We start from the raw sequence: 15,576 nt of genomic DNA, 5'->3' as shown, positions 1-15,576 counted from the left end.
AAAAAAGAAAAAGAAAAAAAAAAAAAAAGACCCATCTGGTTATATGGAGAGGTGGAGAAATGCACCCACCGCAGGTCTTGGTGAGTCACCTGCCAAGAAACTGAGACTCCCTAAAGTAAGAAAACTTCTAGCCTTCTTGGCAAAGGATTCAGGTTGGCACAGTTTCAAGGGTTTATGCATTTAAAGAAGAGCACACCTGAGAAGGCTAAAATTGGTAACAGCTAGGTATAGGGTAGGAGAGAGATGCCAGCTCTGAACTGATTCTCTAGGGTGCCTGAGGCCTCCTCATCAGAGTGTCTTACTGGGAAGCCCAGACCAACTTCTGTTGTTTATAGTACAACTGCACGGAATTGGTTGACTTACCTCTCTGTGCTTTTTGTATCCTCAGAGTGGCATTCTGCATTTCTGTGGCTTCCAAGTCTTAGAACCTCAACTGACATATAGCATTGGGCACACTCCAGCAGACGCCCGAATTCAGATCCTGGAAGGATGGAAGAAACGCCTGGAGAATATTTGGGATGAGACACCACTGTATTTTGCTCCAAGCAGCCTCTTTGACCTAAACTTCCAGGCAGGATTCTTAATGAAAAAAGAGGTACAGGATGAGGAGAAAAACAAGAAATTTGGCCTTTCTGTGGGCCATCACTTGGGCAAGTCCATCCCAACGGACAACCAGATCAAAGCCAGAAAATGAGATTCCTAAGACTGGATTTCCTTCTAACATGTTATCAAATCTGGGTGTCTTTCCAGGCTTCCCTGACTTGCTTTAGTTTTTAAGATTTGGGTTTTTCTTTTTCCACAAGGAATAAATAGGAGAGGGAATCGACTGTATTCATGCATTTTGGGATCATTTTATTATTCAATGTAACTGATTCTTATGATTACTATCATGGCATATAACCAAAATCCAACTGGGCTCAAGAGGCCACTTAGGGAAGATGTAGAAAGATGCTAGAAAATGTTCTTTAAAGGCATCTACACAATTTAATTCCTCTTTTTAGGGCTAAAATTTTAGGGTGAAGTCTAGCTAGGTATCATTCAATTCTCCGATGTTCTATTAATCACCTCTCTGTAGTTTATGGCAGAAAGGAATTGCTCTGAGAAAGAAAAGACTGAATCTACCTGCCCTAAGGGACTTAACTTGTTAGTAATCTAACACTTGCTTATGATATTTCTTGCTTTCAATTACAATGCGGTGACTAATATGCCTAGCACGAGTATCACTGTTCTTCAACTTTCATTGTTTCTATACAGTACACAGATACCTTGAAAGGAAGAGCTAATAAACCTCTTCTTTACTGCAGTCATCTACTTTATTTTTAATTAAAAAAAAATTTTTTTTTGAAACAGTCTTGCTGTGTTGCCTAGGCTGGAGTGCAGTGGCATGATCTCAGCTCACTGCAACCTCTGACTCCCGGGTTCCAGCGATTCTCCTGCCTCAACCTCCCTAGTAGCTGGGATGACAGGCACCTGCCATCATGACTGGCTAATTTTTGTATTTTTGGTAGAGACGGGGTTTCACCATGTTGACCAGGCTGGTGTCGAACTCCTGACCTCAGGTGATCCACCTGCCTCGGCCTCCCAAAGTGCTGGGATTACAGGCGTGAGCCACCGCACCTGGCCCTTGCAATCTTCTACTTTAAGGTTTGCAGAGATAAACCAGTAAATTCACACCGTACATCTGCAATGTGAATTCAAGAAAGGAAATAGTACCTTCAATACTTAAAAACAGCCTTCCACAAAAAATACTTTATTTCTGATCTACACAAACTTTCGGAAGGTTATCTTCTTTATCATTGCTAAACTGATGACTTACCACGAGATGGGGTCCAGTCCCATGACTTTGGGGTACAATTGTAAACTTGAGTTTTATCAACTTTGGTGAACAGTTTTGGCATAATAGTCAATTTCTACTTCTGGAAGTCATCTCGTCCCACTGTTGGTATTATATAATTCAAGGAGAATATGATAAAACACTGCCCTCTTGTGGTGCATTGAAAGAAGAGCTGAGAAATAATGAAAAGGTTGCCTGAAAAATGGGAGACAGCCTCTTACTTGCCAAGAAAAACGAAGGGATTGGACCGAGCTGGAGAACCTCCTTTACCAGATGCTGATTGGCACTGGTGGTTTTTGCTCTCGACAGTATCCACAATAGCTGATGGCTGGGTGTTTCAGTTTGAAAATATTTTCTGTTGCCTTCAACTTCACTGCAATTTTGTGTCAATTTCTGAAAGATCCGAATAAATAAAATTCATTTCTACAAAACAGACCCACACTCATTGGTAACAGTGAAGCTAACGATAGTGGAATCTAGTGGGAGACAGATCAGAGGATTCAATCGTAAACTGCAGCTGGAAGCCCCTTGGTGACGTGGCTTGACAACTCACCCAGCAGGGCTGCTTCCTACTAAATGGTAACAGAACAACCTATTCAGTCCTCTCAGGGAATTTAAAAGAGAGCCAGGAAAGATAGTGGTATAGAAATGAAGAAAAACAGGCCGGGTGCAATGGTTCACGCCTGTAATCCCAGCACTTTGGGAGGCTGAGGCGGGTGGATCACCAGATGTCAGGAAACCCCATCTTTACTAAAAATTTAAAAAATTAGCTGGGTGTGGTGGCTCGTTGTCTGTAATCCCAGCTACTCAGGAGGCTGAGGCAGGAGAACTGCTTGAACCTGGGAGGTGGAGGTTTCAGTGAGCTGAGATCGTGCCACTGCACTCCATCCTAGGTGATAAGAGTGAGACTCTGTCTCCAAAAAATAAGAGACGTCTATTAAGACAGCCAGGTGAGGCTGACAAGTAGGCAGTTGGATAGGAGGAACCTGGAGTTAAGGCAGAAGTTATGGCTGGAGATGCACATTTGGGAATCTTCAACATATAGATGGTGTTGAAAGCAATGAGATTGGCTGGGATCAATCTCATTGAGTTTTGAAAGAAGAGATTTGATGATTTACCTCTGGGGCTCGACAATGTTAGGAGGTGAAGATGAGAGTGAAAAGCAGTGGTCAGATCCTTTTGTAGTTCCTAAGTGTGAGATGTTTGGGTGTTCACGTGCATATGTGAGATGTGCCACCCTTGAACCTTCTTATGATGTCAGTACATTTTCCCATCTGACATGAAAAAAACAAACAAACAAAAAACCAGTGTTCAGGGATGCAGGAGAGCTGAGTGTGGTGTCCTGAAAGCCAAGCGAAGAAAGTGTTTGAAGATGCCAGGGGCAGTGGCTCACGCCTGTAATCCCAGCATTTTGGGAGGCTGAGGAGGGTGGATCACCTGAGGTCAGGAGTTCGAGACCAGCCTGGCTAACATGGTGAAATCCCGTTTCTACTAAAAATAGAAAAAATTAGCCAGACGTGGTGGTGCGTGCCTGTAATCCCAGCCACTAGGGAGGCTGAAGCAGGAGGATCGCTTGAACCAGGAGGTGGAGGTTGCAGTGAGCTGAGATCACGCCATTGCACTCCAGCTTGGGCAACAAGAGTGAAACTCCGTCTCCAAGAAAAAAAAAAAAAAAGAAAGTTTGAAAGAGGGAATGATCAGGTGTGTCAAATACTGCTCACAAGTCAAGCAAGACAATGCCTGGGAAGTGACCACTGGACTCGGCCGTGTGGAACCCATTCATTGATGACATTGACAAAGCACATTTCAGTAGAGTGGCGTGATGAAAGCCTGATTTGAATGGGTTTAAGAGAGAATGGAAGGAGAGGAATAGAAATAGGGTGGAGGAGGCTGTGTGATCAAAGAACAAATTTTTAAAAAGAGATCAGAGACATTACAACAAATTTATATGTCAATAGAAATGACTCAGAGAGAGGAAAAGTTTTGATGCTGACGACAAAGGGATATCTTTGAAAAAGTCAAAATGCTATGTTTGTATATTTATCCCCTCCAAAACTCAAGTTGAAATTTAATCCCCAGTGTGGCAGAATTGAGAGGTGGGGCCTTTTAAGAGGTGACTGAGAGCCAGCATGGTGGCTCACACCTGTAATCCTACCTAGCACTTTGGGAGGTAAGGCAGACAGATCACTGGAGCCCTGGACTTCAAGACCAGCCTGGGCAACATGGTGAAACTCTATCTCTACAAAAAACGCATAGCTTAGCCAGGTGTAGTGGGGTATACCTGTAGTCCCAGCTACTCGGGGTAGGGACTGAGGTGGGAGGATTGCTTGAGTCCGGAAGAGGCTGCAGTGAGCCGTGATTGTGCCACTGCCCTCCAACCTGGGTAACAGAGTGAAACCGTTTCAAAAAAAAAAAAAAAAAAAAAAATCATGAGGGAGGGCTCTGTCCTCATGAATAGATTAACCCACTACTCATGGATCAATGAGTTATCATAAGTGGGCAACTGGTGACTTTAAAATAGGAAGAGAGACCTGAGTCCTTTGCATGCTCAGCCGGTTGCCCACTTATGATAACTCATTAATCCATGAGTAGTGGGTTTATCTATACATGAGGACAGGGCCCTCCTCATGATTTTTTTTTTTTTTTGAGATGGTTTCACTATTACCCAGGTTGGAGTGCGTGCTCAGCCCTCTAGCCATGAGAGCTTACACCACCTTGGGATTCTTGGGCGTCCTCACCAGCAAGAAGGCTCTCACTAGATGCAGCCCCACCACCTGGACTTCTTGGCCTCAACAGCTGTAAGAAATTCTTTTTCTTATAATTTGCCCAGCTTCAGGTATTCTGTTAAAAACAACAGAAAACAGACTAATACACAGAAGGATGTGAGAAGTAGTGCACAAGAGCTAGAAGAGCAGAGTAGTATCAAGACTAGTAATACTAATACAAGGAAACACTTAGGAGGCACTAACTGTGCCAGGAACTAGGTAATTTTACATGGACTAACTTGCTTAACCCTTTCAACAACTCTACAAGGAAGGTTCTGTTACTGTTTTCACTTTATAGGAAAGGAAATTGAGGAATGGAGGTTATATTGTAGGCAAACTCAAGAGCCTATGCTTTTAAACACTGTTATATTGCCTCAGTAGAAGCAGAGATGGCACCATGAAATAGAGCATGAGAGTCGCAACCAACACCTCTTTTTCTGAGAATAAGACCATTAGTGTTGCTGTTGAGAAACTATAGCTATCTTTTGATTTCTAGAGTCCCTACCCTGTTCTCAGCAGGGATAAATGATATTTTGGTTCTCTTCTAGGCTTAGATGGCTGCAGAGAATTTGTTTCTTGTAAGTTAATAGAGTAAGGCTCTTACCAGCTTGGAGTAGAGAAGGACAATTCCTTTCTTATTCTGGACACTGTACTTAAATTATGTAACTGAGATTGCATCAGATTTTTTGGCAGCCCCATACTATTGTAGTCCCATCTTCAGACCAGTATTTTGCCCACATAAGCTGTTTTTTTGAACCAAAATATATAATTTGATATTTATACTTATTACATTTCATTTGGTTATTGCTCATTTCCAGTGCTGTTGAAGTCAATAAACACCAAAAGACAATTTTTATTATTTTTTTCCTTTTCTTTTTTTTCGGACGGGGTCTCTGTTATCCAGGCTGGAGTGCAGTGGCATGATGACAGCTCACTGCAGCCTGAAACTCCTGGACTTAAGTGATCCTCTCACCTTAGCCTCCTGAGTAGCTGGGACTATGGGTGCATGCCACCATGCCTGGCTAATCATTTTATGTTTTGTATATACGAAGTCTCATTTTGTTGCCCAGGCTGGTCTTGAACTCCCAGGCTGGCTCAAGTAGTCCTCCTGCCTCGACCTCCCAAAATGTTGGGATTACAAGCATGAGCCACCATGCTTGGCAAAGAATACTGTATTTAGAACAGCAGCATTGTTAAAAACAAAACAAAACATATATATAATCATAACAACTCATTTAGATATATATTTATTTAAATGTATTAAAAATTGTCACTCCTTCATAGAATCAACAGATACTGTCTATATCTGATAAGAAGGTATAAGTATACTGTCTAAAGCAATGTCTTTTAAGATTCAGTTAGACACAATTTTCATGATACCCATGTATCTGTATTAGCATTTATTATTTTTCTTTTTAAATTTTTTTTTTTTTTTTTTTTTGAGACTGAGTCTGGCTCTGTCGCCCAGGCTGGAGTGCAGTGGCCGGATCTCAGCTCACTGCAAGCTCCGCCTCCCGGGTTTATGCCATTCTCCTGCCTCAGCCTCCGGAGTAGCTGGGACCACAGGCGCCCGCCACCTCGCCCGGCTAGTTTTTTGTATTTTTTAGTAGAGACGGGGTTTCACCGTGTTAGCCAGGATGGTCTCGATCTCCTGACCTTGTGATCCGCCCGTCTCAGCCTCCCAAAGTGCTGGGATTACAGGCTTGAGCCACCGTGCCCGGCTCTTTTTAAATATTTTTCTTCCTTTTTCCTTTCATTTAAACATTTAAAAAAAAAAAAATAGAGACAGGATCTTGCTATGTTGCTCAGATTGGTCTCCAACTCCTGACCTCAAGTGATCCTCCTGTCTTAGCCTCCTAAGTAGCTGGGATTACAGAGGTATGAGCCACCGAGCCCAGTGATTTAATATTTTTCTTTAATTTGACTCACTTTTTCCTTCACTCTGGTAGGTAGACGCATTATTATTCTTTATTTTTTAGATGGAATCTCGCCCTGTTGCCCAGTGTGGAGTGCAATGGTGCGATCTCCGCTCACTGCAACCTCCACCTCCCAGGTTCAAACGATTCTCCTACCTCAGTCTCCCACGTAGCTGGGATTACAGGCACCTGCCACTGTGCCCAGCTATTTTTTGTATTTTTAGTAGAAATGGGGTTTCACCATGTTGGCCAGGCTGGTCTCGAACTCCTGACCTCAGGTGATCTGCCTGCCTCGGCCTCTCATAGTGCTGGGATTACAGGCGTGAGCAACTGCGCCCAGCCTACATTTTTTTCTATTACACATCAAAACACTTATACATGTAAGTTTAAAAATAGTGTTTATCCATGTACCACAGTTAGTTGTGTACCACACTCTGATATGCACTAATTTAGAGATGTAGAAATACCACCAAAAGAATAAACAGAGATTGTCTCCGGGCATGAGACTGAGGGATGGGGAGACTTGGTTTTCATCAAAAGCACCTCCATGTACATGTATTGCTTTACTAAACATGAAACATTTAAATTAAGTAAAACAAAAATTCTGTCACACTGAGTCACTTATACTCTGCCTGACAAAATGGTAGGCACAAAATAACTACTTAGAAATATGTCGATATTTCACACCTCCTTCCTAATGATTTTATAATTTCAGCCACATACTCATGCTGCTCAAAACTGTCATTCATGCACACAATTCCATTCACAAAGTTTGAGGAAAAAAAGACAGCTATCCACTGCAAAATGAAAACTTTCAGTGTTTTATTTTTGACTGCAGCTGTTTACAGAAATATAGTTGCGAGTATACAAATGTTCCAATAGAAGCAAAATATCTTTTTAATATTTAACAAGTTATCACAGATAGCTAAAAACATAGATGCAAATGAAATTCCCCCAGAGAACAAACTGAAAATATCTGGTATCAGTGCTCTGAAATCCCAACTATGAAAGCCATATACACAAAAATGTAACCCTTATATCATTGCAGGACAATGGAAGAAGGCAGTTCAGTGGTTGATCAGTGTGCTCAAGCAAATAAAATTAAATAAAAATTAAAAATGGCAGAATGGTAGCTAAACTGCTTGAGAACAGGTTAATGAAATTATTGATAGTATATTTAAAACACTAAGTAAAAGAAGTGAATGAAACTCAGTTAAAGATGTCAAAAAATTAGCAACTACTTGGAGCTTATCAATTAAAAGGAAACAATGTGAGTAGATACATTCATTAGATCAAAAGAAATTAGATCAAGTTCACTGGAATCAGTCTGTAACTACTTAAGTCACAATGACTTCTGTGCAGGAAAGGTTTTTACTGGACACAGAAATCTGATTCCAAGCCCACTCTTCAAACAGCTTTTGTGTGTGTGTATGTATGTGTGTAAGTGTGTGTATATGTTGTCCTGAGGTTCATCAGCTAAAATAATAATAATAAGCAATCCCTGCAAAATATTTCAAACCAGGCAGATGACTTCTGGAAGAGAGAGAAAGGAAGGGCAGAGGGAGGGAGAATATGAGTAAGCAAGCAGGGTCATATGGTTAAACACAGAATTTTTTAAAGGAGGTATTACAAGTGGGAGTCAAACAGAACTGTGGTAGAATGTTTTGGGTACAGGAATATATTATGTAATAAAGTGGGGAAGAGAAAAAGGGAATAAGAAGGGAGGAATGTAGCTAGAGCAGCTCCCAACAGTTTGCCTATGTATTTGCCAGCACCAAAATTTGCAGAGTAAGCCACTTACATTTCCACTGCTAGTATTAAGGAAAGACAGCAGTGATTTTTATAAAGTGAGTATACATTTATTTTTATTCTGAAATGTGAATTTTTCTTTCATGAGTTAACTAACTGGTAATTTGTAAACAGTGGGAAGAAGATTAGAACAATTATGGAGGTACTGAATTACACAAGGAGATTAAAATGAAATGAATCAATCTACCTATCTGGTGGTTAGTTTATATTGATGCATACACTTGAAAAAGGAGAAATGCCCAAATTGTATAATGCATTATCTTGTTTATTATTTATTTTAGTAAATAATTCTTGTCTGAAACATAAGCTCCAAGGATAGCTAAATCTCTATTGATAGCTTAGTTCTTATACAAAGCAAGTTACTTTTGAAGAAGTTTTACCTATTAAAAAAATAAGGTGCCATGTTGACCTAGTCAGCCATCTCGTTTACTATCTCAGATACAAATATAAATACAAGGAATGATGATTTTGTTCTGAGGGTTGGTCTAGCCAGAGCAAAACTGTGGTCTGCTGGTAAAGTACTAGGCAATGAAAACAAAGCTTGTATTACACTGCCCATAATGTACCCATTTTATGGATAAACAGGAGACTTTAGCACCGGTCAATTATATTAGCTACTTAAATGTCATAACAATTAAACATAGAACACTGCACCTATATATTTAAATCAGTCATTTAATGTAAACTTTTTAGTAAGTGGTAGGAAAATGCCAAACTAAATTAACTGAATTATCAAGAATTAGACTAATTGTGTATGTACATAAAATACACTATCTCTCTATAGGCAGTACTGAGAATAAATTATCTTTGCCAATAAAAGATTACAGATAACCAGGTTAAGCTGAATTTACATAAAGAACAATGTATAACTATATCAGTCTCAGTGGAAGAAAAACTCTCTACATCTCAACAGAGTCTTAGACCAGTGGTTCCTAAACTTTAAAGTGTGCATCAGAATCACCTGGAGGGCTTGTGAAAACAGATTGCTGGGCCCTATTCCAGAGTTTCTGACTCAGTAGGTCTGGGAAGGGGCCCAAGAATTTACATTTCTAACTAGTTCCCAGGTGATACTGATACTAGCTGGTGGGCCGAGAACCATACTCTGAGAACCACTGGTTTGCACATACTACATATGTAGAAAAAGATATATTGTAATGTTCTTATACACATGGCACAAAATATATAGAAAGACAACTGGTTTTAATGAATTCCCAAACATGTAGGTTAGCAAGCTGAATGTTTCTAAAATAATCTGCTAAAGCGTAATCATTTCCCCTTATAGTAAATTACATTTCAAAGTCTTAAGTCCTACACAGTCATTTTAGAAAAATCCATATAACATTTATACCAAGTTGGCTATCCAAAAGAAAAGGGACATAATATTCTAAAGAGTTAAGATGAATTTGTTAGGAAGGAATCATTACTATACAGCATTCTTGGCTTCTTTGGAATGATTAAAGTGCATAATATCAATAGGGTATTAAGAATATTGCATAAAAGTTTGCAGTCCTCAGTGCCACTAACAGTCACAGAAATACTAGCATGGAGAAAGCAGCCCTATCTCAAAGGTACAACTATCCTGACCTGTTGCTGATGGCTCTTTCTTCAAGCACCACCACCATGGTAAGGAGCTGGAATACAGGCAAAATTAACAAAAACCAAGGCACTCCATCCAACTTTATCTGATCAAAAGGAATTATCTTAGGTCTGGAGGGACTCAAATATAACTTTTTTCTCATTTCCTTTGACACTTTTTTTTCTAGGTAAATTAACTGAGGACAGACGAGAAGTACACTGACATAAACAACTTTGCCGAGTCTAGTTAAAAAAAAAAGTGACATAAGCAGGCTTTACCTAAACTATGTTTTAGTGATTTACTTCCATCTAATTAACATCAGAGAAAATGCTTTAAACACTTTCTTCCTGAAATTTACACACATCTATGTGCATGGAGTTTCACAGATGCTAAAATTCTCATCAGTATTCAGATAAGACCTACCATTAGCTGGTTGAGATGAAGACAAACTTAATTTATATAAAGCTTGAACAGTCTAATTCTGTAATCTTTTACCCTCTCCCAAAGAAACAATTCTAGTAATGTACCTTTTCTTCCATTCTTAAGCCAAAGGAAAGAAATGGAGAAAAGAAGGTTTAAATGGAAAAAGTGAAAGCTGGGACCTATTGAAACTATTTGTTTATGTGTTTTTGGAAATAGTGAAGAATAAAATTATAAATGATAAAAAGGCACTTTTCCATAGCATTTGATCTAGATATAAAATATTCATTTAAAAAATTTCCTGAAAGAGAAAGTAAAAACATAATTTTATTAATAAATGAGGCTAGAATGGCATAAAAATAAATGGGGATTGAAGAAGTAATTAGGCCAGATGTGGTGGCTCATGCCTGTAATCCTAGCACTTTAGGAGGCCGAGGCAGGTGGATCACTGTGTTAGGAGTTCGAAACCCGCCTGGCCAACATGGCAAAACCCCGTCTCTACTAAAAAAATACAAAAAAATTAGCTGGGCCTAGTGGAGGGTGCCTGTAATCCTGGCTACTCGGGAGGCTGAGGCAGGTGAATCGCTTGAACCCGGGAGGCAGAGGTTGCAGTGAGCAGAGATCGCACACTGCACTCTACCTGAGAGACACAGCAAGGCTCCGTCTCCAAAAAAAAAAAAAAAAAAAAAAAGTAGTAAAGTAACTAGAGCACTGGGACCATCCACAAATGATACTGTAGATATTATTCTGATATTTATTACATCATGAGCATTATCTCTACAATTTTGCTCTAGTGACACTAACAAGCAGAGAAGAAAACCTCTTTTTAATACATGTTATGAGATTCATAGGCAGTTATTTTTCTAACCTATGGTCTTTCTTCATGGAGTCCCTCTACACAGTCTAAGGCATGCAGATACAAGACAGCTGTCTTGGTTAGGGATAAAACCTATGGTCATAAAGCAGAGGAAAGCTAATTAATTTTAAAAATCAATTAGGAAACAGATATTGGAAGAGAAATCTTCATCAGAAAAATGAAAAATTATAAGATTACTATGTATGGTGAAAATGTATAACCATGGTGACTTTGAGTCTTTAATTATGAAATCATTTTATCCTGGTCATTATTTGTTGATGCATCTAACAGATTCACTTTCCTAAAACAAGCATTTATAAAGGCTTAAATGGTCAAAAAGAATTATCTTAGTTCTAGAGGGACTCAGATACAACTTCCTCATTTCCTTTGATACTATTTTTCCTAGGTAGATTAGCTGAGGTTCTGATGGGCAAGAAATGCACTAGAATAAACTTCCAAACTACAGCACATGTGATATTACAAAAAATGAAAATAAAAGGCAAGGAAGGATGGATGGAAGGAAGGAAGGGAGAAAGGAGGGAGGGAGGAATAAGGGAAGGAGAAACGAAGAAGGCAGGGAGGAAGGGAAGAAAGAAGGAAGGAAGGGAGGCAGGGAGGGGAGGAAAGGGAGGGAGGAAGGAAAGTCCTTCATTAATACTTCTTCTATAATAAAGCCCTTAAAAACTTGTTCTTTTTTTAAAACGATTTGTTTTAAAACAGATTTGCATTGGCTAAATAACACGATACTTTAATCATAAAGGTAACATGATCAAGCTTAGAGGCAAAATATGACTTCGAATGATCTTCACCCATGTTGTTGTTGTTGTGGATATATAATGGAATGACAATAAGGAATCACACACACACACACACACACACACACACACACAGAAAGAGAGAGAGAGAGAGAGAGAGAGAGAAGCTCCAAGCGTTAATGTGAGTTGCTGAAAGCTAGAACAATTAAATGTAACAATATAAAGAAGAAAAGGTGGCTCACAGTTTATTTAGGTCCTTCTGCCATAAATACGTTTAATAAATTGTTGTTTCTATGGCCTTTGCTGGCTCACTGAGTCTCTCCCATATGTAGCTATAACTTGTAACAGTAATCAGGAAATTGCATTATTAGCACAAATATCAACCACTGAGCTTCAAAGAAGATGAATACTCTTTGTAGCCAAATTGTATTTTCAGAACGTTGTACTTAACATTGACCTTTAGGGGTAAGGAACATTTAACAATGTAAAAAAAAACAACAACAAACCTATTATTATTGAACAAGAATATGGTAGCATAGCACAGCCCTTGTATAAATAACCACAAAATTTATGAGAATAAAAATCGGGTTTTCTGCCTCCATCCAATCAAACCACTACAGTTCAGGTATATATTCTGTTCTAAACTGAGATATTATAAAACAGAAAATTGGTCCCAGTGACTTGGCATTGCCAATCAGCATTTGATAACAATAAACCCCTTGCTAAACCACAGAAGTCAGCACACAAGCCAGTTGCCACTTCATCCACAGTTCTGTATTAACAATCATCCTAATTAGAACTTGGTGAACAGATAGATTTCTTTAGTCTCCTATGTAATCTCTTAGAAAAAAGTTCAGAAAATTCAAAAATAACTTACAGATTTTTATTTCTACTACTTCTTTTTATACCTGCTGGGTTTGCTTTGTCTGAAATTTCAATCAACCCTACTTTAGGGTTAGAGTTTTACATTTTCAAACTGAAGCACTGGATTGTGTGGCTGATCCTCCTCATAACCTGAACTATACTGGGTAATTTTTCCCAATAGGGGCTGGGGAGAAGAGATACACTGAGGAAAATACTTTTGGTTCAGAGAATTTATAAAGTAGCTCTGGATATTACAAGATGGGAAAAATGTTATTAAAATTACAAACATGGGTTTTCTTAGTGTCTTTATAAATAAAAGGCATAGAATACAGAAAGCCAATTAATAATAACAATAACAACAATAATAAAATATTAAATATATAGTGAGCAAAGACTGAATGGCTCATTCTTGTGAAACACCATTTGACGCAATTGCCTCAACGGGTTTCCTGACTCTTAACACTTGGCTGAGTGAAAGCTCCAGCAAACACACAGTAAGCTGCCTTTAGCCCACTACTAACATCAAGGAACTGCCTGATGGAATGGCCACAGATGAACAGGTCATTTGTTTCAAAAGATACTTAAATACTCAATAAAGACATAACAAACCCCACCCCCCCTCACTGTTATCAGACGCCACGTTGTGGTAGAACATCAGACAAACTCACAAATTTACCACAAAAATGTGTGGCAAAAAAGAATAGTTTATATATATGTATATATATAAATTTCTATATTTATGCCAATGTACTCACTCAGTACAAATAGCAAAATAGTATACCATTTCCTAAATACAAAATATAGCTTTCCAAAAAAATGAAACACACATTAGATATAAACCATCCAAAACTTGAACGATTGAAAACTGTATTCAAAATTAAATGACCCAGAGCAGGTCTCTTTCTGAAAAGTTCCCTTCATATCGGCAAGAAGCCTGTACTACTGAAAACGTAATTCAATGCCTCTCAATCAGAGAGAGAAAGAAAGAAAGAAAGGGGCAGAGGTGGAGGGAAGAAAACGTGAGAAAAAAGAGAAAAAGACAAAAGAGCACATTCAAAGAACAAAGGAAGATCATCACCAAAAAAAAAAAAAAAAAAAAAAAAAGAAGGAAAAATCTGGCTGTATAAACAAAACCAACACCACAATTCCACACAGTTCAACTAAATGTACAGGATAGAAAAAAAAAAAAAAAAAAAAAGAACAGAAAGTTAGCCTTCAACAATTAACAGGTTATTTTTTGTACACTTAAAAAATAAATGAAACGGACAAGGATACCAAAACATTATATCAACACATAGAAGCCACACACACGTTGGCCTTACACTGCATTGACAGCTTTCCACATGCCAAAAGGAAAATGAGACATAAGCATGTGTCCAGACACAGGTGGTAGTGAGAAGCAGGCATCCCACGGGTGGCAACAACGCCCAAAACTGTATAACTAATGCTACAACTGCCAAGTTCTGGAGTGTGTTATTTTGCTCTTTATAGATGTAACACAAGTTAATTCTTCATTTTAAGTCAATGATATGACCCTGTAAAGCCTAAGGCTTGTGGGAACCATCAGGTAAGTGACCACTTCAAACTGTAAAGCACTGAGGTGACAAGTGAATTTATACTCACTGCAGATCAGGGAGAAGTGATGTTTCAAGAAATTTTAGTTTGCCTTTTTTTTTAAATTAAAATTTATACTGTTTCCTATTAGAAGGAAAAATTTGAAGACTTCAGAACAGCACCGTTCATGGGGAAAAATGTGTTGTTTCTCAGGAATTAACTCCCAATAATTCCTAAGACAGTACTTTCTGCCCTGTGCTGCAGGACTGCTAGGTCACCCTAGATTAAAGTGGCCAAAGATGCTACAGGGTCATAAAGCCAGTAGTATATCAATAGTTCTCTAAAGTAAAATGAAAAAGAGGTGAAAAGTAATATAGATGTATATAAAAAGGGAACACCAGCCTAAGACTGGGTTAAGAATAAAACACTCAAACTTTTCTGTCAATTTAAACTACTGTAGGAGGATATGAGAACATAATTTATCATATATTATCCCCTTCATTTTTTACAGATAAAGATAATTATTTTTCTATGCACAGTTATGGCTAAACCCCTTAGTAGAAACCCAGACAACTAACAACTCTCTGAAAAAATAAAATCAATGGCATTCCAGCTGTTCCCAGTTTTCTAAGTGTATCATCTGCCTTTGTGTTAAATCAAGAGTTCTTTTATCTGCATATACAGTTTACTTGTTAGAATGTTACCCCTTCAGTTTCTCCAATAAAACTGAAAAAAGATTCCTTCACTTTGGCCAACAGCTGTGCCTTTGATATTGAAAAAAATCACCGCCTTAGTTACTATTGAACTTTACTTTTTCAAAAGCCATTACTTGACTAAAACAATGCAGGAAAGAAAATAATGAAGAACGAAAGTAAACATGATATATTATTTTCTAATAGCAATAATAACTGAGTGGTCCAGCCTTTAATTTAAACTGTACATTTAAGGAAATTGCGCCTAGGAAAATAATAACAATTAATTCTGCCAGCTGGAAACTCAAATAGATTCTCAGTCATCACTGTTATTAGGAATATAAAATATGAAGATGTTAACATTTGTGGTTAGTCACTGCAACAAGCAGCATAGGTGTGCTCTTTTGCAGTCAGAATAAAATCTATCAATTTACTCAAATACAGTTTTTCATATTTTGTTTTGTTTTTAAAATAATTCTCATGGAACCACAAGATCTCAGGACATCTTGGAATCAGGATTTTCTTCATGGAATTT

The 15,576-nt window shown here is 38.4% G+C and overlaps 2 protein-coding genes and 1 non-coding gene across 13 annotated transcripts in view; 2 read left to right on the top strand and 1 right to left on the bottom strand.

Annotated features, from left to right (window-relative positions):
- LOC105491348 (NAD(P)H quinone dehydrogenase 1) overlaps positions 1 to 11,741 on the top strand; it is a 27,925-nt gene extending 16,184 nt beyond the window's left edge. For all 3 annotated transcript variants that reach the window (XM_071084848.1, XM_071084846.1, XM_071084847.1), the window contains one exon: positions 389 to 11,741. In XM_071084848.1, coding sequence (XP_070940949.1) covers positions 389 to 694 — 306 coding nt within the window. In that variant the 3' untranslated portion in view covers positions 695 to 11,741. The remainder of the gene's footprint in view (positions 1 to 388) is intronic.
- LOC112428324 (small nucleolar RNA U13) lies at positions 3,008 to 3,114 on the top strand. Its single transcript, XR_003020358.1, has one exon. It is a non-coding gene; the product is annotated as a small nucleolar RNA U13 (small nucleolar RNA).
- LOC105491350 (nuclear factor of activated T cells 5) overlaps positions 7,321 to 15,576 on the bottom strand; it is a 141,735-nt gene continuing 133,479 nt past the window's right edge. For all 9 annotated transcript variants that reach the window (XM_071084837.1, XM_071084838.1, XM_071084839.1 and 6 more), the window contains one exon: positions 7,321 to 15,576. The gene's annotated coding sequence lies outside the window, so the exon portion shown is untranslated.

The sequence above is a fragment of the Macaca nemestrina genome, chromosome 18 (assembly GCF_043159975.1).
Source record: "Macaca nemestrina isolate mMacNem1 chromosome 18, mMacNem.hap1, whole genome shotgun sequence".
Lineage (NCBI taxonomy): Eukaryota > Metazoa > Chordata > Mammalia > Primates > Cercopithecidae > Macaca > Macaca nemestrina.
This window is presented reverse-complemented; position numbering and strand designations above follow the sequence as displayed.